Source organism: Bison bison, unplaced genomic scaffold (genome assembly GCF_000754665.1).
Source record: "Bison bison bison isolate TAMUID 2011002044 unplaced genomic scaffold, Bison_UMD1.0 scf7180017864172, whole genome shotgun sequence".
In the NCBI taxonomy this organism is placed as follows: domain Eukaryota; kingdom Metazoa; phylum Chordata; class Mammalia; order Artiodactyla; family Bovidae; genus Bison; species Bison bison.
Genome location: NW_011494744.1, coordinates 2,279,452 through 2,305,075, shown reverse-complemented (window position 1 = coordinate 2,305,075; position 25,624 = coordinate 2,279,452). Strand labels below are relative to the sequence as shown.

The 25,624-nt window shown below is 37.4% G+C and overlaps 1 protein-coding gene across 1 annotated transcript in view; it reads right to left on the bottom strand.

Annotated features, from left to right (window-relative positions):
• The window catches only part of IDE (insulin-degrading enzyme), a 92,119-nt gene that overhangs the window by 13,567 nt on the left and 52,928 nt on the right, over nt 1-25,624 (bottom strand). The window contains 12 exon segments of the mRNA XM_010842200.1: nt 3,570-3,690; nt 4,612-4,722; nt 7,194-7,338; nt 10,592-10,674; nt 12,560-12,682; nt 13,563-13,665; nt 18,400-18,503; nt 20,245-20,325; nt 21,234-21,325; nt 21,753-21,845; nt 22,551-22,713; nt 23,274-23,386. Coding sequence (XP_010840502.1) covers nt 3,570-3,690; nt 4,612-4,722; nt 7,194-7,338; nt 10,592-10,674; nt 12,560-12,682; nt 13,563-13,665; nt 18,400-18,503; nt 20,245-20,325; nt 21,234-21,325; nt 21,753-21,845; nt 22,551-22,713; nt 23,274-23,386 — 1,332 coding nt within the window.

The window sequence follows — 25,624 nt, the reverse complement described above, 5'->3', positions numbered from 1 at the left end:
CCTATATGCAGGTCAGGAAGCAACAGTTAAAACTGGACATGGAACAACAGACTGGTTCCAAATAGGAAAAGGAGTACGTCAAGGCTGTATACTGTCACCCTGCTTATTTAGCTTATATGCAAAGTACATCATGAGAAACGCTGGACTGGAAGAAACACAAGCTGGAATCAAGATTGCTGGAAGAAATATCAGTAATTCCAGATATGCAGATGACACCACCCTTATGGCAGAAAGTGAAAAGGAACTCAAAAGCCTCTTGATGAAAGTGAAAGTGGAGAGTGAAAAAGTTGGCTTAAAGCTCAACATTCAGAAAACGAAGATCATGGCATCTGGTCCCATCACTTCATGGGAAATAGATGGGGAAACAGTGGAAACAGTGTCAGACTTTATTTTGCAGGCTCCAAAATCACTTCAGATGGTGACTGCAGCCATGAAATTAAAAGACGCTTACTCCTTGGAAGGAAAGTTATGACCAACCTAGAAGGCATATTCAAAAGCAGAGACATTACTTGGCCAACAAAGGTCCGTCTAGTCAAGGCTATGGTTTTTCCAGTAGTCATGTATGGATGTGAGAGTTGGACTATAAAGAAAGCTGAGCACTGAAGAATTGATGCTTTTGAACTGTGGTGTTGGAGAAGACAATTGAGAGTTCCTTGGACTGCAAAGAGATCCAACCAGTCCATCCTAAAGGAGATCAGTCCTGGGTGTTCTTTGGAAGGAATGATGCTAAAGCTGAAACTCCAGTACTTTGGCCACCTCATGTGAACAGCTGACTCATTGGAAAAGACTCTGATGCTGGGAGGGATTGGGGGCAGGAGGAGAAGGGGATGACAGAGGATGAGATGGCTGGATGGCATCACTGACTCAGTGGACATGAGTTTGAGTGAACTCCAGGAGTTGGTGATAGACAGGGAGGCCTGGCGTGCTGCGATTCATGGGGTCGCAAAGAGTCGGACACAACTGAGTGACTGAACTGAATGGAACTGAACCCTTTTGAACTAGTGGTGTTGGAAAAGACTCTTAAAGAGTCCCTTGGACTGCAAGGAGATCCAACCAGTCCATCCTAAAGGAGATCAGTCCTGGGTGTTCATTGGAAGGACTGATGTGGAAGCTGAAACTCCAATACTTTGGCCACCTGATGTGAAGAGTTGACTCACTGAAGACCCTGATGTTGGGAAAGATTGAGGGCAGGAGGAGAAGGGGACGACAGAGGATGAGATGGTTAGATGGCATCACCGACTCAGTGGACATGAGTTTGGGTGAACTCCAGGAGTTGGTGATGGACAGGGAGGCCTGGCGTGCTGTGGTTCATGGGGTTGTAAAGAGTTGGACACGACTGAGCGACTGAACTGAACCCTTTTCTGTTTCAGGATTTAATCCACGATCCTACCCTGCATTTAGTTGTCATGAGTCCTTAGTTTCCTCCCATCCTTAACAGTGCCTTGGTCTCTCTTTGTCTTTCACAACCTTAAGATTTTTGAGCAGTACTGCTCGTTTTACAGAATGCCCTTTATTGGGGCTTTAATAACTCAATTATTAAATTGGATTTATGTACTCTTAAGAAGAACACCCGAGAGGTAATGTGTCTTCTCATATCGGGGCACATGATGCTGACATGCTGTAATACAGATGATGAAAACATCGATCACCTCATTATGATGTTGTGTGCCAGATGTCTATCCTATAAGTCCTGAACCACTTTAATCTTTTGGTTGTAATTAAGTAACTAATGTATACTTTTCAAGCAACTAGGAAAAGCCACCCCACCAATGCCTACTTTTCCCATTATAATTAAAATACTTATTTTGGAGGAAATACTTCGAGACTATACAAATATCTTGTCCTTACTTAACTTTTATCCACTAATTTGGTGTTAGATGGTTAGATGGCCATCACCGACACAATGGACATGAGTTTGGGTAAACTCCAGGAGTTGGCGATGGACAGGGAGGCTTTGGCGTTGCTGCAGTTTATGGGGTCGCAAAGAGTCGGACATGACTGAGCGACTGAACTGAACTGAACTTCAGTAAAGAAGAGTTGTCCCTTTTCCGTTAGGACGCTATGCTAATAAATGTTACAATGGATGCTAATGCTAGTGATTAAAATTTAAAGACAGACATAGGAAGGGAATTAACAAGTGCTTACTATGTATGTATGCATCAGGCACTTTATAGATGTTATAAACTGTAAATTATATGCTATTATTCCCATTTTAAAGGTGAGAAAACTGGAATTCCTTGGCAGTTTAGTAGTTAGGATTGCATACTCTCATTGCCAAGGGCTCAGGTTCAATCCCTGGTCAGGCGACAAGCTGCACAGTGGCCAAGGCGGGAAAAGGTGAAGATACTAAACTTAAGAGAATTTAAATTTCTTGTCCAAAGTCATTAACCTAGTAAGCTGCAAAGCTGCATTTGAATCTTGGCCTAATTCCAAAGTCCATATGCATTCCACTCCACTGCACTGCCCTAGAAGGCCCTTTCACTAGACCCTCTCAGCACTCAGTCTCTTTGCCTCTACAAAAATAACCTGCTTACATTTATGCTTTGCCACTAGACTGGAGAGCCTTGACCCAAGAAACCCCAGCTACACCTAACTGATCATTTTTAAATCTCAAGCACCTGCAATCTGTTACCTGGTACACAGGCAGTCAGTAAATGCTGTTCTAGTTAATGAACTTTATAATCTATATGCCTACCCAGTGCCTGAGGCAACCAATAAAATAATGACCTTCAATACTTTGCTCTTGACTTGTCACTGAAGACATCAAAGGCACAGTGATACATAATAAGTAAGGATTTGTCATAAAAGATTATTAAAAATTCAACAGTATTCTTTTTTCTTATTACTGAGCATGTAGGAAGGAAGATTAATTGGTAGCGCAATGCTGAGAAGAGGAAAAGATAAAACAACAATAAAGGATGATATCAGTCTACATTCTTTCCAGTAAAACCCTGAAAGTAATTTCATTCCATTGAATAGACATTCATTAGACACACACTGAGGGCATAATATAAATACTAAATAAAAAGAACAAACGGAAGGCATAATTCACTGCCCTTGAGGAATCAAGGACTTTCAGGCAAAACCTCTGAAAATTAGATTTAAGATTTTAGGAAAAAAGCAACAAAAGATAACTCTTTAGGCTAATTTACATAGTTTCCATTTTTTTACCAAACTGAATAGATCTACAGATACTGAAGCATTCTTTCTATGTGATAAGGCTTTTAAGCTCAGCCCTTTTTCCTTTTCTGAAAACTTCAATATTAACAAGGCAAATTCTTGGGTCAAAACACTGTCATTTGCAGAAATCTATGAATAGTAGTAACTAACTGTTGTGGGTCCATGTTGAAAACAGCAAATGTGGTTAAGCTGCCTGAATACAAAAGCCATTTCAAAGGCTACCTCTGTTTTTGTTAAAAAAAAAAAAAAAGAAAGAAAGTATACACAGTTGGCTTCTTTAATGGAACTATAAGTTATTAGAAAGCACAAACAGCAGGTAATAGCATACACCAAAATAATTTTAGAAAACAATGAAGAAAGCATCAAGCTATAAGTAGAAAGAGTCTCACCATCCAAGGCTTCTTTTAATTCATCTTTAGTCCAGGCCACTTCAGTCATCAGCAAGCGGAGGTAGTACATGGCGTGTTGATGAGGCTGTTCAGCTCGGAAATTGTTAAGAGATCGCATATACTAGTGAAGGAAGACAGGGGTCTGTTAATTTTATCCCATCCTTTTAAAATCATTTCAAAAGAGCAGCTATAATCAAACTTCAATTTGCATAAATTGTGTGCTACTGGGATGTGGGATATTGGCTTCCTCCTTTCTGAAGTTATGTGATTAGACAAATTCCCCTCTGATCCTTAAAGAGCATGCTTTCCCTTTGTCTAGCCTGCTCCCTTACCCCCAGCATCGGACATGTACTTCCTTCATGTGTACAGCCTTGACTGTGGGACCTCATTCATCCCTCAGAAGCTATCCCCAGTTTTCAGAGCCTCCATCTCTTGGCATCCTCTAATTCTTCACTACAAGGTCACCCCCAAAGCCTAATCAAGAAACATGGCTATGTGTGTGTATATATATATACTACTGAATCTTCATTTGAAAATTGATGATAATTTCTCTGAGTGTTCAATGAAGGTCATAGTTTGGCTTTTAAAGCAGCTATACATCCCATATATCCACTACTGGGCCAGCCATGAGTTGAATTTAAGTGGAAGATACAGCAAGCCTAAATAGTCTGCCCTAATGTGACAAGGCTATCATGTCAGGCTGAAGTCCCAGCCTGTAGAATCAAGTTTCTTCTTAAATGGAGGTTGAAATCTTAAAATCTTCAAGGAGTCCCTGAAAGCTACTAGGTCTACCTCAGTTTCCCTTCTGAAAGAAAGTGCTGTCCTAGCTCTTAGGCCCTATAGAGAAGGGGGCCAGGTGTTCACTAGACTTTCCCAGGCTTTCTTTCTGGGAAAAATATAGGATCTAGCAAAGATAGAATGAAATGATTGATACAGAGTTATGAATGCTTCTTTTCCTCCTCACCTCCTTCTCAAAAATGTTCATAACATGGCAATATTACCTGATGAATTAAAAAAATAAAAATAAGTTCAGAAAACTTACTGCCTCTTTGATAATTTCAAATCTTTTTTCATCAATCTCAAAGGTAGCCATTTTCTCAATGATCTTCTTTAGCAAAATTGGCTGCTTGTCATTGTAACCTTTCACCGAGAGCTACAGAAAGAGTTCAGGATATTAAAAATCTAAAAATACCATGAAACAACTTAAATTTGACTTTTAAACATTTAGGAAGTCCCCAAACCAGGTGTATCAAAATAAAAATAAAACAAATTTAATGAAATTCCTTTCTTATAAATATAGCTTAACATTTAGGAAGATAACATTAATCATCTTTATTTACTAAGACCCAAAAGCATATTTTTGCTTTTCCTAAACAAAAACAATAAGAAAACTTACCTGGTGCCAAACTATGGCAGCATGCACTGTATCATCAAAATTCAAGTTCTCATTAAATCACATTAATTATAGAAAGTATTTTAAGTTTAATGTTCTAAAAGAATTTCTAAGGAATGGCAGGCTTAAGGTTTTTATTGGTGTGTTAAGAAGGTAAACATCATAGGGGAATGTTGTCTAGCAAACTATGAGATATGCCCCCAAAGTGTTTATAGTTAAATATTTTGAAAAATCATCTTTTAAGAAATCAGGCAGTCCCAATTTTGTCTTGTGCGGCATTTTGCCACTTTTCCTGCCCTGAGCTGCCCTGACCTGCCCAACAAGGGCCCATGTGCCACACCACTTGCTTGTTTAATGAGCTCTGCTGACGCACCAAAAGCCACTGGCAAACAGAGGTGAAGTAAGGATTCCCGGTATATACCACCTGGAGTTTGCCTGAGGACAATTTAATAGTCTCTGAAACCATAACATTTTGAAAAGTAGGGAAAGCCTAATTCCTACAGTTATGTTGCCACATGGTGGCACCCACAGCAGTAGAGATACGCTGCAGCTAGAGTATCTCTGGAAGTCTCTACCTGATGAAAACTGATAGGCAAGAACCTCAGCAAGAGTGAAGGTCACTGACCATGGAGAGTACATCAGGAACTGTGGGAACTAGACTGACAACTAGCAGGAGGCCCACTCTGTCACAGATGAAAGTGATTAACTGAATGGTGATATGCTACTAAAAGTCAACAGAAAAGCAAGCCATAGATTACTACTTCCCTATTTGAGTTTTACTTTGTTCTCTGGGCTCCAAATTTCCCTGGTCTCTGAAAATGGTTAAGTTACATACGTTCTTATACATTAAACAGAAACTACCAGAAAAGTTACTTGTGTGAAGAAAAAAAAAAGTCACTGCAAATAAAATTTAAAAAACCTAAGACCTTCTGTATAGAATTAGAGCACACAGCACATGCTCTCATTTTAGTTTTTACGGAAGCATACATTTTCAAGAAAAGTGAAGATGAATGTGTGCCAGGAGAAGGGTGTTAATTTGGAAATGAGGTGTAAGTTTGGAAACATAAGAGAAATGATTTCAATAGAAAGGATCTAGTTACTTCTTGCGATGCATTTAATAATCCTTATTTTAAAACACATTTAAAAGTAGTTAATGCTACAAAATAAATTAAACAAACATGTCAGATGTGTTTGAACACAGGAACTTACTACTACTGTCAACAGAAAGAAAAACAACAACAAAGAAGCTTTAAGTAAAACTGAGCACCACAACAGCAACTACAGGTATCTTTCACTTACAGATGATAATATATTCAAATACATGGGAAGAACAACATGCTTTCAGGATTAATATGTTAAATGTTTCAAGCAGAAGAACATGCAAATAAATGTAGCACACATACATGTTCACAAAATGCACTAAACTCTACTAAACCGTTTGTTAGTGGAACTAATACTAACTTGAGTTCTCCAATCATTAAAAAGGTGCAAGGAAAAAACCATCAATCTTCTTGGTTTAAAATGCAGAAGTTAATAGTCTTCCCAAGCTCAACATAATGCTTAAACGGTGTGACGCCTTTTCTTTGGTTTCATTTTACTTACAAGTATTGCATTCATTCCTGATGCAATGCCATAGCTCAAACCTGAGAGGCGTGCTGCATATGTATACTCTTTTAAATCATCCTTCAATAACCTGATAAACAGGTATGTCATGTTGCAATGGAGAGGATCAGCATAAATGTAGCGACTAACAAAAAGAAAAACAAAAGAAATGCTTTGATACCTCAAGCAGTGGCATGGTAATGAAGAAACATGACTGAAGAGTATGAATATGCAGCCTCATGATCTGAATTTCTAGGGAAATAGTATAAGCCAACCTTCTGTTTTACAATGGCAGGAAGACTTCATTCTCTATTGTCAAAGACCAAGACTTCAGATATGGAATGGGTGAGATCTAAACCTAAATCAGGGTCCAATTTTGTTTTGAGGAGAAAAATATGATGATCTGATGAAAGATGTTCAAAAAAAAAGAAATCAAGGAAAATTTGCATAATATGAATGGTGTATTGCTGAATACTTAAGAGCTAACTTAAAAATTAAATAAGAAAATATGATTAGCCACAAAGATTTTTTAAAAAGAAATTAAACTCATACCCTCAATCAAAAATGCTTCCATCAAATCAATATAAAAAATGTTGATGAGTGGAAGGCTCTAAGACGTGGGTACTTACATACATCCCATAGATGGTATTTTGGAGGTCATAGCTCAAGCCTGCTAGCTCTGCTGCATATGCATACTCGTTGAGTGAGTCTTTGAGGAGCTCAAGGTACAAATAGGCCATGTTACAGTGCAAGGGGTCCACATAAGCAAATGGGCTGGAAGAAAATGTTGACAGTAAAATAGCTGATTTATTACTTCCCAATGTGATACGGCCTTTCGAGATGGATCAAGGAACTGGTTAAAACAACTTCCTGAAGATACGCTTTGAATTCTTGAATCTGTCTCTTCTCATGAGTAAAAACAACAACAACAACAAGATGTCTAACAAAGAAGCTTGAAATATGCCATGTGTACTGGTAGTAGTGAAGAGGGAAAAGGAAGTATTACCCCAGATGGCATGGTAGAACTGACAAGTTAGAAACACGGGGTAGGTGAGGAGTAGGAACAGGGCAAAATGCATGTCTACGTTTAGGCTGGTAGGAAAAGGCATGGCCGACACTGCTGACTGACACAGCATCTGCACATCCTGTTTCTTCCTCTAAGCAAGCCATACACACTCACGGTGGACAGAAGGATGAGACTGAGAACTTTGTGCTATGATTACATAAACTTCAAAGAGACAAAGTGAGACTTGAAAGAGAAAAACTGACACCTGTGAAAATGTTAGCGTATCTCTGAGTTTCCACCTAAACCAACAGACTAGAACACTGTCAGTAAAGGAATAGATAATATCCATCGTATAATTGCAGCCAGAACCAGGAAAAAAATATTAACATAGGAAATTTTTAAAATATAAAACAGGGAAATTTTTAAGTGAGAAACTGCAACAAGAGAGAGGAAACAATTACAGAGTGCAAGACTGCAAAGACCACCTAATTTTAAATCTTCATTTCTCAAATAAGAAAGATCATTTTCCTCATGTCACCTGGTCTGGTAGCAACAGAGTTAGGATTTGGATTTAAGTCAAATGACCTATTCATCTGACTATGTGACACTGCTTACCTTTATGACAAGCAAGTAAAAGGTTCCTTCATTCAACAAACATGTACTACATTCTTACTACAATGTTACGCACTCCTCTAGGTACTGGAGATAAAGGAACAAGTCAGGCAGAGTCCCTGACCTCACAGAGTTTAGAGTCTAGTTGGAGGAAGCAAATAACACATTTAAATATGATACATCAGGTGGTGATGGTGTTATGGAGAAAAATTATGCAGGGTAAGAGGAAAAGGAGTGATAGGTGGGACAGGAAGATTACTGATTTCTATAAAATTGCTAATCAAGGCCTCTTTGATAAGGTGACATCTGTATCTGAGAAGCAAAGGAGCAAGCTTCTGGGGATATCTCAATGGAGAACTTTCCAGTCTGAGGAAACAGCCAGTGCAAAGGACCTGAGGCAGCCTCTTGGCTTAGTTTGTCTGGCAGCAAATTATAAGTTTCATTTTATCCATAGCACAGTAAATATAACCAATGCACTGAGAGCAAAGCAACAATTTCATCAAAAGCTGATAATGAAGTAAAATAGGGGTAAAATGCTTAGCCCCAGAGAAATTAATATCAAAGAGAAAATCATAAAGCTATACAAACATTCTCCACCTGGCAAATCTAAATAGTACTCTGTCATTTCGTTTTTTAAGTATTTATTATACACAATGACAATTTCCTTCTTTAGGCAAATAGCAGTTCAGAAACCTTACTGGCACAACTCACAAAAGCAAAGCACCAAAACAGGACAGAATCCTCAAGAGGGCTTGTCCCCACCGCCACCCGTAGGTGGAAGTGAAAAGCCAGATCTGGGAGTTCAAAGCCACAGGGCTAAAGCTCAGAACACAATTCCAAGAAGTGTTCTGAAATACCAGCCTTGCTGGTGAACTGGAGAGAGACCTAAATGAACTTTTAAAAGAGAACATGATTCCGGTGGAATGCTTAAATCCTGGTTCACTTGTTAATTTAAAACATGTTATTTTGTAACCAGATATTATGTGCTTAAATATGGGTCACAGAGTTTTAAAAACTATATGTATGCATGATACTATCCTATTTCTGAAAAGATTAAAAGGATACATACAAACAGAAAATTTCTATAAGAATGTACAAGAAACCTAACAGTGTTTACCTCTAGAGGGACCAGAACACCAAGACGGATTGGTGAGAAGCAGACATTTTTAATTCTGAGAACTATGCTGGAAGTTTGCTGCTACTGCTGCTAAGTCGCTTCAGTCATGTCCGACTCTGTGTGACCCCATAGACGGCAGCCCACCAGGCTCCCCCGTCCCTGGGATTCTCTAGGCAAGAACACTGGAGTGGGTTGCCATTTCCTTAGAGAATGCAAAAATGTCAAATGGTCTCTCAAAAATATTCTGAAGCCAAATGGCAAAGTGTGGCAAGCTGCTTAGAGTGTTAAAAAAATATCACTTTTAACTATCAAAAACTAAAACCAGCTTTGTAATATTTTCTGCCAATAGTAAGCCATAATCAGAAAGTCCAGGTTTGATATTAAAAAAAAAAAAAGCAATAATCTCTGTGCAGCTCTAGATAATCTATGAATCTCACGCTATAAATAAACAATGTTGCTATCACTACAATCTCAACATACTTGTTGGTGAACTATTAACATTCTACTTAGAGATTCTTTTTCCTTCTTCTGAAACATTTAAAATACATCTCAGCTTTAATTTGATGCCAAGCAAATCAAACAAAAATTAATGAAAAAGTTGATCATCATAGTGAACATTATTAGATGATGATAGGGGTTTAAAAAAAAATAAACACAGACCACTGAATTTTAGAAATATAAAATTACAGAGTACAGACTCAGAGTAAAATTTGAATTGAATGATAACATTATCACACAAATAAAGAAGACAGAGATGAACTAAAGATTTATATTGAAGAATCACTGCAACAGTAGCATTATTCATAAATTTTACTAAACATCTTCTACCAAGTCAGAAATAGAGAATGCAATATCTAAGGGCTCCAGACAATTAAAGGACTGGAAGAGACTCAAGATCATTTAATAACTACTACCTCTTTTTCTGGGCAAGCTCTAGGAATACAAAACCAAAACCATAACAAAAAACCACCCTGGATTATTCCATTTTTTTTTTCAGTGAACTTCTGGTGAATCTACAGCCTTCCCAGATTCAAAATCCTCAAGGTTAGGAAGATCCTCCTAATAGCTAACATAAATCATTTCAGTTGAAGAGTGTACTCCTCAAAGGAAAAGAAGAATTAACAACCTTGGCTCCTAAAATACCATTTAACAGAAGATGCAGCCTTTCCTGGTCTATGCTAAATAATTCTAATTCCTTTTATTTCCAGATATAGGTACTTAAGGAAGCAAAGAAGACTTTTAGAAATGTTGACTTTTATAGGAAGCTTTGTAGCTAGATTCATTTTACATACCTGAAAAATTCAAAGTTGAGACAGGCCTTGGGCAAGAAAAACTTATCATCTTGTTTGAACCAGAGTTTGCTCATAGCTGTATCCTGTGATGGAAACACAATATATTTAGGGAAATATAGGCACATTTGACAAAAATCTTCAATCAAATCTCTCTTCAAGAGGAGGAGGACAGAGGCAACAGCTGAGTTTTGTTCTGGAGAGGCTACTGTCCCATGGCTCTGAAGCACTCTCCAAGAGACAGGATGGGAAGCTGGAGAAGATGACTGGTAACTCTAGCAGCAGAGAGAAATTACCCTCTTATCTCACCCTGGGTCAAAGAGATGGGGACCCAGTGGAGGAAGAGACAGACAGGAGAAACCAACACCAACTATCCTGTCCCTATCTTTCTCGACACTAGGAGGCAGATGCAGGAGTCCTTGGGGGGCGGGTATAAGGCAGCCAGCAGCCAGCCTCCAGCGTGGGCCACGTGGATCCCAGCCCGCAGGAATTCACACCCTTGTGTGGTCCTCTCTCCTGCACTAGACCAGGGCTGGTCTCTGACCAACAGAATACGGAAGATGTGATGGTATGATACTTCTGGGATTAGATTATAAAAGACTGTGGCTTCCATCTCGATCACTCATTTTCCCTCTTGGATCTCACATTTTAGGGGAAGCCAGCTGCTGTGTCAAGAAACTCTATGGAGAAGCCCATGTAGTAAAGAACTAAGATCTTCCCCAAACCACACAACTGAACTTGGAAGAGACTTCTCCAGCCCTAGTTGGGCCTTCAGTCGACCAAAGTTCCATCCAACAGCTTGACCATCTCTCTCATGGGAGACCCTGAGCCAGAACTACCCAACAGAGCTACTTCCAGATTCCTGTCCCTTGGAAGCTGCATGAGAAAAAATAAATGTGGTTTTAAGCTGCTGAATGTTAGAGTAATTTGTTATACAGCAATGGATAACTAATACAGCCAAGGATGAATAAATAAGCCACTCCCTCGACTCTCCACTCACTCATTCATACCAAATTATATAAAGTCTTAGAGTTCACTTGAAACTACCTTGGAACTCTGAGAAGAGACATAAACGGTTTAGTGTTCTCCTTATTTTATGCTAAGATGGCCTATTTAAAACACACAAAAAATTAGGAAAAGTAAATAAGCTTTCTCTTTGAATAACCCAACCTTTAACTCATTAAAATCTAATTTTTAAAAGAAAAGTGACTATCTCACTAATAATCTAGTTACTTGAGATAAATTTCATAGTCCTAAACACTAACTCTTGTCTCAATGACTTAATGTTAGGTCTTTTGAAGGGAAAGAAAGATGTTTGTCTATGGAAGTAAGTTTATAAAAAGTTAGTTTTAAAGTTTAGAAAAGAGGATGTGCCGTAATAATTTGATCCATTTTCCCACACAATCTACCCAAGGTGTGAAATAATGACATGACAAGAACATCTAGAGAAAGAAAACCCCCTTCTCAATCATTCATTCCACGGACTTATAACTCCACCAACTTCATACAGCCACTCTTTCAAAATGAGAAAGAATTGTTTATAAGGGCAGGAAATCCAACAGCTTCCCCTGGATATGCTCTCTTCCAGGCTTTAGAGATTCTTTCTTATCTTTAAGTTTCATGATGCAGCGTAAGTCTACTTCCTTATTGGGTCTTCAGTGAACACGGAAAAAAGGCTTTCAACACTGAGTTATATCTTTTAACAGACGAATTATAGTCCAGACTTACTACTTTATTTTCTGCAAAGCAAACAATTCCCTAGAGTCTATGCTCTACAGCAGTTTTGTTTGTTTTGACATTTTTAGCCTTTTAATATTTTTTTTAGTTATTATCTCTGCAACTCTTCTGTTATCTCTGGGGTGGGAGCCCCCTAAATCAATATAGTACCAAATGCAAGAAACCACCGCTCTAGTCCCCTCCAAGTAATAGGTCTGTCCCCTAACTTTAATATCACTGATTCTAACATATTACCTTAATAAGAGAAGGGTATGGCGTTGCTTCTTTTTCTAATGATAAAATTTCAAAATTTGTAGGAATAAATTCATTCTTCATTGGAAGTTTAAATTTCCCATTCAGATCAGCATTTTGCCATTTCTGGATGAAGAGTGAAAAAATACACAAACAAAAGTGATTAGAATCTGATTTAAGGGTTTAAAACACTCACTTTGCTTAATATCCAGGCAAACAATAAGGGAATAAATGTCAGCATTCTTATATATAAAGGCTACTTCCAAAATCTAGCAATGACTTTTCATGAAACTTGAGTTGGAATCTCTGGAACTAATCAAGGTTTTACACTTATCTATCTTTCTTCTTTATACATCTCTAAAATGATCAGCCGACATGAAGGAACAATCGGAGACTATGGAACGCGGAGGCTAACGTATGAAGATCACATCTGCTCTAGCTCTTTAGAGAACTAGAGAATAACCTGCACAGAGACATACTTCCACAACTGCCAGACAACCGGTGGTTAGTCTAAGACTTAAACTTGCAGCTATACTAAGTTACTTGCATGTATGGATAATACAATATGAGGCATAAAATATAGCCCCTCCTAAGGTGAAGACAGTATGAATCCCAGAAACCGCTCCCCACGTGTGTTCAGAGCAAGATCATGAGCTCTCAGAAACCCTCGCATCTGTCTTTCAGGTTCCCTGTTTCCATCTCTTCCTGCCTGTCTTGGTGCCTGTGCATCCCTGTGGACTTTGAACTCCAATGATCTTTGACTGCGTGAGGCTGAAGTCTGCCCTGCTGGTCTGACAGACATGTGAGAAGATGGCTATAGTGTCATTTCTTCATGTAAATCCTATGCTCCAGCTCTCTACCTCCCTGTTTACGCCTCTTGGGAGGGTACAGACAGTGCTGGGCCACGACTCTCCACACTCTGGGCAGGGAATTGGTTGATCCAGGGAGCTCATGTTCTTGCGTGTCCCTCACACATCGGGCTTCTTCACAGATGGGCTAACCCTACCTTAATGACTTCGTCTGGTATAGCTTCTTGTTTGTACTGGGTTCCGTACCACTCTTCTGTGCGATCAGTTTTTCCTTCAAAAGATTTGGAAACTATTGCAACCCTAGAAATAGATGGAAAAAAAAACCTATAAATTCATGTTGTATATATAAATTTATAGAATCTGACTCATGAAAATATGAATAAATGTCCAAGAATGTGTTGGGCTTCTAAGACCAAGTAAGTTCTATGAGGCTTGGGTGAAATGGCTATGTATGTACAGCAGTCTCTGATCACAGTCTCTGTTACCCTTTGATTATAGCCCATCATTTTGGGTGTGAAAAACTGCTTGCAAAGAAGATTCTTATTATGAATGCTATTGACTAGAATCTTAAAAGAAGAGTAGCTAGGGAAAAAATAAAAGGAACAAAGGTCAGTTGAAAAATAGTCTTTGAAAAAAGCACAACAAAGTACTCCTTCCTAGCAACAGCTCAGGCCCAAGGTTACAAAAATGGCTAAGAAAACTTGTTGGCTCATTCAGAAAACCAAAAAAACTAAAAACATTCTTTCATTGTAACTTGCTAATTTGTACTGTTGTTTTTTTTTTTTTTTTTCTGCCAGACACTATCATCAATTAACTGTATGTATTATATTTACACTGGCCTTCCTGCTGCCAGGGTAGATGGGGATAGGACCAAGAAAAACATTTCTTTCTCTGATGGGCTAGTAGGAACTTCACAGAAGAGAAATGAGAAGGGGAAAAAAACAGTTTAGGGAGGGAAGGCAGAGGTAAAATGTCAGAAGATTATAAGCAAAGAAGTAGAAGAAGCTCTGTACCAGTGGAGCTCCTGTCCTAGGGAAGGTTGCTGCCTTTTAATTATCAAAGTTAGAATCATTTCACTCTAACTAGCTGGCTCAACGCCAGACTGGGAGCAGTCCTTTTGAATCGTGTCAGTAGAGTGCTAGGCCAACAGCTCGGAAGGCTTGCCATGTAGTCAGTCCTGTTATTGGTTTCGCTTCTTTATGTCCCAGTTCAGACAACTAGGTTCATGTCTATTCTTGCTTGTTCTCACTTATCCTCCCAGAGGTTAGGTTCCAGTCTCTGATTGTCAGTCTCACAGCTCAAAGTCCAGTCCTTTCAATCAAAACTCCCCTCTACTGAACACCCATTCATTTTCAGAATCCTAATCTCTGTGTTCCAAACACCTGCCCATCACTGGATTGCCTCAACTCCAGTGCCTGACGGTCAGGACCACCGTCTACTTCTTATTCATTCTAGATAAAATAGTCTACCTGGCTAGTTGGACTTGGCTTTCTCACTTGCTTCAGGGTAAATATTACAAGCAATCTGACTCACCTGTCTGTGAGAACGACTGACTTAATCTTCTAGTTTACAGTATTCCTGATCTGGTCTAGCTGCCACTGACCACTATCTGTTCTAGAAAACATGCTAAATAAGAATATGTTCCACAGAAACACACAGAAGAATCCAAGGGTCTGACAGATGAAAGAGTTCGGATATTGTATCCATGTTGGCAATTTGAGAATCCCTTATGAGGGGTACGTGTAATGTATATAGAGCTCACATGGCCACATGAAGAGTACATGATGTTTCTTAAGGACATTCACTCAATACATGACAGAGCCAGCTAAGACTCAGTCATAGAAACTGCTTCCACTCCTGCTGATTTCTCAAAGAAAGAATGGATTAATTATTAGGAAGACACCTAAAAATATGTTAGGAAGTAGAATTAGATGGTAGAGAGGTGGTACTCCCATCTTCTCTTCCCTGAGATGCTTGATTTTGCAAAAGTTTATTACACAGATGGCTGTGATTTCCCTGAATGACAGCCCCATGTATCAGAATAATGAACAAGGGATTGATTACAACTTATGAAGACTGGAGCATTCATTCAGCAGTGGACTTGCCTTCTGGAACAAGGAAACTTTAAACTCAGTTCTGAGCAAGAAAGTGAAAAAACTCAGGGAAAGCTGCCAAATGTTCTAGAGGATGCCTATATGACACAGAAAGAAGCAGACAATGTAGGTTGAGGAGGAAGTTAAAGAAGGGGGAGAAGGGCAGTTTACTAGGTACAATCCTGAGAGATTTGCGTAGTTAGATACCAAAGTAAAGTGTATGGGTAACAGGTGAAATGTTACCATGAGGCTCCTCAAACTAGGTAAATACCAAATATTGGCCTAACAAACAGAGAGACCAAGAGTTAGCGTATCATCGAGGAATTAAAAACTGAAATAAAATGATAGACTATGTATATATTTTCGAACAAATTATGAAGGGGAAATAACAAAAGAGACAGATTAGACACATGTCAAACATACAGAAATCTACAAATCAGAGTGTGGAAGCACAAGAGGACCTCAATTAGGAGAAGAAAGGCACAGTAACTGAGGTACCCCACAGAGAGCTACAGTATGTTTAACTGCAGACAACTGAGAAAAACTGGCATGGACACTGCAGCACCTTAGACTATCTGCTGGAAACCTAATTATGCTAATAATAATAAAAACAAACCTAGTCTCGATGAGTTTTTTCCTAGTGGGGGAGGGGGGCAATGCTATTCTTTAATCTCATCTACAAAGAATTGGCTACTGATACAGTACTAACAGAGGAGGGCATGGCAATCCACTCCAGTATTCTTGCCTGGAGAATCCCCATGGACAGAGGAACCTGGTGGGCTACAGACCATGGAGTCGCAAAGAGTCGGACACAACTTAGCAACTCAGCACAGCACAGCACAGTACATGGTACCAATAGGATCCTTGGAAATATGAGAGAAAATGATCCTTTAGTTTCATACTGAAACTTACAATACTAAGAAAAAGAAACAGTGGGCTAGAATGAATGCTGACTGCTGAGTTCAAGTCAGCCACTTAGAAGTGTTCAGAGGAAAGAATAGCGGTCACTGCTGATGGGACCCATTCAGAAATAATCTTGACATTATTAATCTATAGACATTAAAAGGCAATATCATTCCCAAGGGATGAATTCTCATGACACCTTTGCAAATAATCCCTGAGACAGAAAAGAGGGAAGACAGCCGATAATGAGAAGAGGCTTCACAGGTAACTGTGACGAATTAAAAAAAGAATTAGTAGGAACTGCACAGACCTGGCCATCAGAAACAAATTCTGGTTGATATCATGACTCTCTTTGAGATCTTGCCAAAATCACAGTTAAGATCTAAATTGGGCAAGTCTCCAGGGTTCAGTTTCATCACTTTTTAAAAGGGATTCAACTAGATAAATTCTATCCTCTTACTAGTCGAATTCTACAATATCATGATATTAAATCATATTTTTTAAAGATACACAACAGAGGAAGAAAAAAGGTACAAAAATCAGTGATTTATTTGTCTGTCTTTATGACAGTACTATAACCATCTTAAGTACTATGGCATTAGAGTAAGCTTTCAGATCTGGCAGTGTTAGTCCTCCAACTGTTCTTTTTCTGTGTAGAAGTGTTCCAACTAATCTAGGTCCTTTGTAGATCCATATGAATTCTGGAATCAGCTTACCAATAACTTAAGGAAAAAAGCCTACTAGGACTTTGATTGTGATTACATTGAGTCTGTGAATCAAACTGGAGAGGATGGATATTTTAATAAAATCAAGTCTCCTAATCTATGAACAAGGTCTTTAAATATCTCTTGGCACTGTTTTATAGTTTTTTGTGTAGAGATCTTGTTCATCTTTGATTAAATTAATTCCTAAATATTTTATGCTTTTGTTGCTATTGTAAATACTTAAAATTTTTTTTAATGTTTTATTTTGATATAGTTACATACTTCTATAGTTAGGAAGTTGCAAAAATAGTACAGGGAGGTCCTGTATCCTCTTTACCCAGCTTCCCTCAATGGTTATATTTTACCTATTATAATATCAAAACCAGGAAACTGTTGTTGGTACAATGTGTATGTACAGTTTTATGTCATTTTACCACATGTACCGATTTTGTATAACCACCAATAATATTTCTTTTAATTTAGTCTCTCTACGGTTTGTTGCTAGGATATGTCTGAAAAAGTTCAAACAATGGTAGCTAGGAAAGTGACTGATAGAACGGTTTTGTCAGAAGATTTTTTCAAAAAGTTCTATCAGATTGTTGATTTTATTCATAAAACGACTGGTCCAAAAAACATGTTTACTCAATCACCAAGTTCCCAGAATTCTGGAAATATGTGCTCAAAAGGGGAGAAAAATAAAAAATGCAAAATATGCGCCAAACGTATACCTTTTATTCTTGACTTTTAGAAAATATAGATGAAATTCAATTTGAAGGCATAAATATCATGTGGTAGCTCATAAGCTCTTTAGGGCTGATCCTCCTCTAATAGAAATATTTGTTAGCCTAACAGCTCCTCCAATTTTTGGTTTCCTGATTAACCACTGGCCAGTCAGAAGCATTGAGACTGTAATCCTTACTTTCACTTAAAAAAACAGAGGGTGTCCTCACTTGCTTATAAAACAAGATAAATGAGCCAACCCTTTGGGAGTTAGAGTTAGGATGAAGCCAGATTAAGACAATCTATTATTATATCTTATTCATAATGAAATTATGATTATGTTGTTTTTTAAAAAAAAAAAAAAGAATCTTCATGTTTTCAAGATACTGACTTAAAATAATCAAGACTGGAGGAAGGGTGAGTGAAGTGTGGGAAAAGATCAAAAAGGCTAGCCATGTACTGATTGCTGAAGTTTGGTATTGGTTCATTATACTACTTTTGTAATCATGCTTCATAAAAAGTTTAAAAGCATTTTATTCAAAATTTCAAATTTTTGGATTCAAACTATCACTGAAAATCTAGTATGTAACAGTAAAATCTGTAGAGTGACTCACCGGACATTTTCTGGTCTGAGTTTATCGAGAACCATCTCTATTAAATCTGGTCTAAATTCTTCCAGTAAATATTCAGCTGTGAGCACTTCTTCTAGGGGATAATACTTTTTAAAAGGAAAATAAATACAAAAGTAAAATGTGTAAGGCTATGATACAGTTTAACTTATTAAAGCAAACAGATCTTTAACACATAAAATCCTCTATTTTACACCCCCCTCTTCCCTCCAATTAAATTTTATTTCATTGTAAAGATTTCTGAATCTTTTCTCTTTCTTACCACACTTTAAGCAATTTCATATTGTGGGATAATTTTACAGTTAATCCCCAAATAATTTACATTACAGAGAACAAAAGTACATTTTTTCAGGGAACAACTAATACCTCTAGCTAAAAATTGAGTGTCGATTAAAAGAAATTTGGTGATTAAATGCTGGCATCTATAGGATTCTTAATATAAAGTATATATATTTTAATAGAATTTTTTAACTTCTATGAATGAAATCAGACAAGCATTTACAAAGTTGTTATGGAGGAAAAATGGCTTATATTTTTAGTTACTAAAGAAAAATAATGTGGAAGAAGCTTTTTAGTAAGGGGAACTTACTGAGACAGACTGATTCATTCATTCAACAAGTACGTAATGAACACTCTACTCCGTGCCAGGCACTGTTCTAGGTGCTGCTGTGGGTACAATGGTAGGTAAGATAGATGACGTCCCTGTTCTATAAAGAGCTCATGTTCTAACTGGGAGGAAAGTGATGTCGCTCAGTCTTGTCTGACTCTTTGCAACCCCATGGACTGCAGCCTACCAGGCTCCTCTGTCTATGGGATTTTCCAGGCAAGAATACTGGAGCGGGTTGCCATTTCCTTTTCCAGGAGATCTTCCTAACCCAGGGATTGAACCCAGGTTTCCTGCATTGTAGGCAGACGCTTTACTGTCTGAGCTACCAGGGAAGTCCTCTAACTGGGAGGGAGGTGGACAATAAACAAACAAATACTGTCATTATACTGATAAGATGCTATAAAGAAAATTTAAAAGGGGCAGGGTCATGATTGAGAGGTCAGGGAAGGTGTCTCTAAAGCAGAGACATCTGAGTGGAGACCCAAACGAGAAGAACCTAGCCATGCAAAGACTGTAAGTGTTCCAGGCAGAAAAAAACAGCAAATGACAGGGCCCTGAGAGGGAAGAAAAAACTAAAGGCTTAAAGATTAGACAAAGAGCCAGGATAGCTGGAGTGGAATGGGAATGAGAGAGGTGGGAGGGGGAGTGATATGGAATTCTGTCAGAGAGAGGCTGGAGTCAGATGTCATTATGGGTCAGGTAAAAATTTAGATCTATTTCAACTCTGACGGGAAACCACTGAAAGTCTTGACACAGAGGAGTGAAATAATCTGATTTGGGTTTTCAAAAGATCATTGAGGCAGGGAAAAAACACTAAAGCTAGGGAGACGGCAAACACGAATTCAGCTAAGAGTCTATGATGGTAATCCAGGTAAGAAATGAAGGTAGCTCATATTAGGGTGACAGCAATGGAAACAGAGAAAAGTGGGTGATTTATAGCTTTCACATAAGTAGCACATGACACATAGTAGAACTGAAAAATATTTAAAGCCAGTAAGCATGATGTCTATGTAATGAAAATATTACAGATGATGATTTTCAGGATGATGAAAATTAAGATTTTAAATATGTCTTCACATCAGAGTTTACTAGTTGCTACAAAGTCTAAAGTTTTACACTGTAGCTTCAATTTTTATGATTTGTATAGTACTGAAAGTAACATATACAGGATCACTGAAACACTCTATGTGCCTAAGTATAGAGTAAAATAACAATAAACTTACATGTAATATTCCTGCAATCTTAGAGGTATAACCCCGTGGTCTCTCTTTATCTTTAAACCTAAAAGCAACAGCATTCAAGTCCTAAAATGAAAAATTAATCCAATTAGATATAAGTTACCTGTTATTTAGAAATACTTTTTTCCTTGGAGGTGGGGGTTGGCTTGCCTCCTATTTTCCTCCATATATAACTATCACTTTCTGAAAAAATGGCTATGCTTGATTTAGAAATGTACAGAACACGAATGAAAATAACAAATATAGAATATGATTCTATAGGCTAAACTGTTGAAACTATTAGTCAAAGAATCAGGAAAACTGTGAAGGAATCCTGTGAGATTCATCAGTTGCATAGATGATGATTTTACTGACCCTTTCAGAGAACTGTAGCCTGATTAGAAGTTACTGTCCTAAGTTTCACAGAGATTATACCTTTAAACAAAATACATTTCAGTCTTGAATAGATCTTAAAGCAGATGTTTAAAAAAAACTCTTAAAAGAAGCCTTTAAAAATTTAAAAGACAAATACCTTTTGTTTTATGCAAAAAAAGAAAGAAAAGGACAGGCTTTTCCCTACATACAACAATAAAATCACTTTTAAGAACACAATAATATATATAACAATTCACTGTTTCTTTGAGAGTTCAATACAAATTTTAGATACAGCTTCAGACAGAGAACTGGAGTAAACACTGATACATAAAAGCTCAAGAAACTCCTGGCTTTCTTCTCAGGGACAGAAAATCAATCTATTTGTTTCTTTCCTTTTCCTCCTAAAAAGAGGCTACTTGATGCCTTAACCCTTAATTGTGCGTCAGGTAACCAATCAGACTAGTTAAGACTAGGCCTTAACTAAAGCTACTATGCATTTCAAAATTTTAGAGTTTAAATTAGGAACAATAAAAACTTAAAAAATTTCACTGGGCCTTAAACTCACATATACTTGTTTCTTGAAAACTTTCCATGAGAGAAATTTTGGTGAAAGAAAGTACCTTGCACTCTTGGAAAACCCATTCTTGAGGTCCTTCTGCTCGTAACTTCTGAATGTATTGAAACATGTGCAAAATTATATCCTCAACATGTACTGGAAAAAAAGTGCACACTTAAAAAACATTCAGTCTTCAAATCCTTCAAAGCAAGGAGCTTATTCCTAAGGTAAGTCAGGTAAGGAGAAATGGTCCCCCTTAGAAATGGACTTCTCACCTCCCTGTGACTAGGTTTAGGGTCCCACATACATGGCCTTCCAAGATCTGGGATTTGTGACAGAAGGGACTTTGGGGTAATAAATGAGTAACTAAAAAGTCAAGTACACATTTTATAAGTGCAACATAATGATTAGTTGTTAAGGAGGGAAAATCACCCATGAAATGGAGGCCAAGTTACCAAAGATAAAACGGTATAAATTAAAGTCTTTATAGCTTTACAACAAAAAAACAGATCCAGAGCATAAATAAGTTAATAAAAGTTAATCATAAAAAATCAATTTTCATTCAAAAATGGCCAATACTTACATAATCCTTCCTCAGTCAAGTCCACATTAATGATAAAAAACATAAAACCTCGGGCTCCTTCCTTTTGCCCACCAACAAGAGTATTTACCCAGCCTGTAACATTCAAAGGAAATCAACGTGATTGCTTGTGTCTTCTTTTAAGACAAGGAATTTTATTTTAAAAATTAATTCTATATATTCCCAAGAGACTAGAAGGGCATTCTGCAGAAAAGACTGGGCAAAAATCAGTTCAGAAAAGCAGTTTCAGGCACTGCAAAAGATTCAAGGAATTTTTGGGGTTGGGAGTTTTCCTTGGGACTCCTCAAATCATTTCCCAAATCAAGAGTAGACTACTGTGCTTAAGTGCTATATACAGAGTCTAAGTGGAGAGGAACCTTGGAAATCTACTGATTGATCCTAGTATTAATACACCCTTTGATGGATTTGATGGATAAGAGTAGATAAATGTTTCAGCTCATTTCATAGAGATGGTAAATAATATACAATATGAGATTTACTTTTTTTAACCTCTATCTTATTTAAAACATGGGCCAAAATATCTTTTGAAATACTTAAACTTCAGTGCTCAATACCAAAAAGGTAAAACAAATTATGAAAAAAGACAAAAACAAAAACCCCAAAGAAAAAACAAAAGCATATTAACAACCATCACCTCACTCTCCCATAAACTCTAGTCTCATCTGAAAATATCCCTTCACAGGGAAATATTTAGGAGAAATGAGAGCCAGAGTAAAAAAAAAAAAAAAAAATGATGGAGATGGGGTACTACCCTCATAAGCTGGGACCCAAGAGACTCACCCTTTGATTTAAGTTCTGATAACAGACTTCCAGGACCTTCATGCCCAATGAGATGACCGAGATAATGACCGGGATTTGATTTGTAGTATTTCTGAAGGTCAGGTATGGGAAATGTCACATAAAGATTCCTAATATCCTTAATGGGTACTATTTTGTAAAGTTGCTGGGGCGGAAAAAAACAAACCACAAAAGATTAGCTATGTATAAATCCTACTGAAAAGAAAAAAAATTTACAAACTATTTAGAATACTGATTTAAAACAAACAACAACAACCCTGATTTTCACAGAGGAATCCCAAATTGAGGAGAGAATCAATTGCCAGAGAAAATCATACTGACCAAACAGAAATAAACGACTGGGCTCTTTCTTAGTGCGATTTCATTACAGGTATGAGGCCCATGTTTGGTCCCCTGGACCATGCGGCTCGGTACATTTGGACGCTTGCCTTCTGGCACTGCTTAACAGCTTCTACAGTCTGCCAAGGTTATAGCTACCAAAACTACTTTTAGCATGAACAGATCAGAACATATTGTTACCTTTTTGGTGATACATGTCTCTAGTATATGTGAAACTGATTTCATTTGACTACCCAGACAAATATAAAAAACCATATAAATAATGAAACCTCTAAAATGTTCTATGTACTCTTTGGCAAACTAGGCATATGTTATGTCCATAAATTTAAAACAGAAAAAAAAAATACTAGCAATACATGCACTTACTTTAAGATGTTCTTCTTGGAAAGGATGTTCAGGAAATTCTGGCAACGGGACATTTTTGTTCTCTACTTCAGAAAATAACTTTACCACCAGATTAGTCAAATCATCTAAAGATTCTACAAGAAAACAGACAACAGAAACAGAACTTAAACTAATCATAACACCTAGTGGGTAGTATTTAAAACCTTAGGATTATACATGTACCTATATAAAATCATTATGTTGTATACCTTAAATTTATACAATGTTATATTTTAATTATATCTCAATAACACTGATGGGGAGGACCTTAGGATTTCCTGAAAAATTTCAGGACTACTAAAAGGAAAGCCTAGGAATTCTTTAAAAACTCCATCTGATAAGTTGAAGCATTCAGTTAAACCCTACCAGAACCTGTATAACTTCTGTAGCTATGCAATATTGATAACGATTATACCTCACAAATGTCTGCCTCTTTATAGTTTAAAAAACTATTTTACAAATATTATCTTGAAATAATTTAAAAATAAACATTAGAAACAATAATAGAATAATTAGTGGCATTTGGAAACTGACTATTTTATCTACAATTTCCAACAGAAACATACTAAACCACTGGCTGATAGACAATAACATTAACTTTTCAACAGTCTAAACCTATTATTAAAAGTCAAATGTTAGCATCTGTAAGTAACTGATTTTGTGGGAAAATAGTATAAAATGGTGAGAAGAATCCTGGGTCAGGGGATCAGAGAACTTTGATTCTAACCCAACTCTAACACCAACAAATTATGTCAAAAGAGCATTTAGACAAACTGGTTAAGCACTCCAGATTCTATGAAACATGAAAGCTGGAGAGGGTGACCACAAGTCTCTTCCAAGGTCTAACATTATATGATCTGTATCACACTCTGTCAAACTCAAGCAAAGATTTGTAATTGTTGGTAGGATTATACAGCCATGTGTATGAAATTCTTCTACGTTATCATCTATCTATATTTTTTATAGAGAACTGTATTTGCAAAGTTTATAAAGTTATATAGATGAGATGTTCACTGCAGTATCGTTTTTATAAAAACAATAAAAACTGCAAGTGACTGAAGCATCTATCAATGGGTACATGCTATAACACATCTCTACATTGGAATTTTAGGTAGTCATCAATGACAGCGAGATGTGTATGGGCTGACATGAAAATATCTCAAATTTCTGTTAAGTGAAAACTACAGATTTCAATGTCATGTAGTATAATCTCATTTAATTTTTAACAGATATACATCAATCTAAACCTATTAATGAAATTCTACTTTTAGAAGTATAACAAAAAATGATTTAGTTGACTATCTTTGAAGAGGGCACAGTGCTCATAAAGTGGGATGAGGAAGAAGAATTGATTTCCATTTTTATATATTTCTGTATGGGACAAATTTTCTTCTATGCATATGTGTTACTATTATTCTAAAAAGAAAAAAAGTGGAAAAGGTTATCTTTTTATAAACAAGATAACCACTCACCTTGATTCTGTCTCCTCAAAAATAGGTTATTTATAAATGGTATAAACATTCATCACTTATTACTGTCAGAAAGCATTTGAATCAAATAAGAAATTTCCCTTGATATTCTATGACCCATTTTGAACTTCACCATGAACTCTGTTAAAAAACACTTAATCACTATTTGACAATTGTATGTGTATATATATATATATATATATAGTGTGTGTGTGAAGTTCTCTTTTAGGTCTATGAATGTGGGTATGTGCACTTTATTTATAAAACATATGCATTTTTACTTCAATTTTTTGGACTTCTATGAAGAACTTTAACATGTCCAAAGCCAAATAAAAGGCCCAGCCTGTGGCTGCCTGTTACACGACAAGTGAACTCAGGAGTGAAGTGGGTGTATCTTGAGTGAAAGATGTCAGAGACATCTGACATAAAGAGACAGACAGATGGGACATGTAACTGGAAACAAGCGGGGTGGCCAACAATGATTTGTCAACCTGAAATGCTGACGACAGTGGGGCCCTTTACAGCAAGATTCTACTAGGGAATGCCTTTCCTTTTCAAAGCACAAATTCACTGTGCAGCTTTTTAAAGGTAAGGCAATTGTACCATAAAGCAACGTCTGTCTTCACCATTAGGCTGTGAGCTACCAGAAATCAGGGAACTGAGTCCCATTCATCTTTACACTACCAGGACTTGGCCATCCTAGGGTCTCCACTTGACAGCTACCTATTTGTCAAGTGTCCAGGAAATTGGTGCTGCCACAACTAGAGAGATGGAGGAGGAAATGGCAACCCACTCCAGTGTCCTTGCCTGGAGAATCCCATGGACGGAGAAGCCTGGTAGGCTGCAGTCCATGGGGTCGCACAG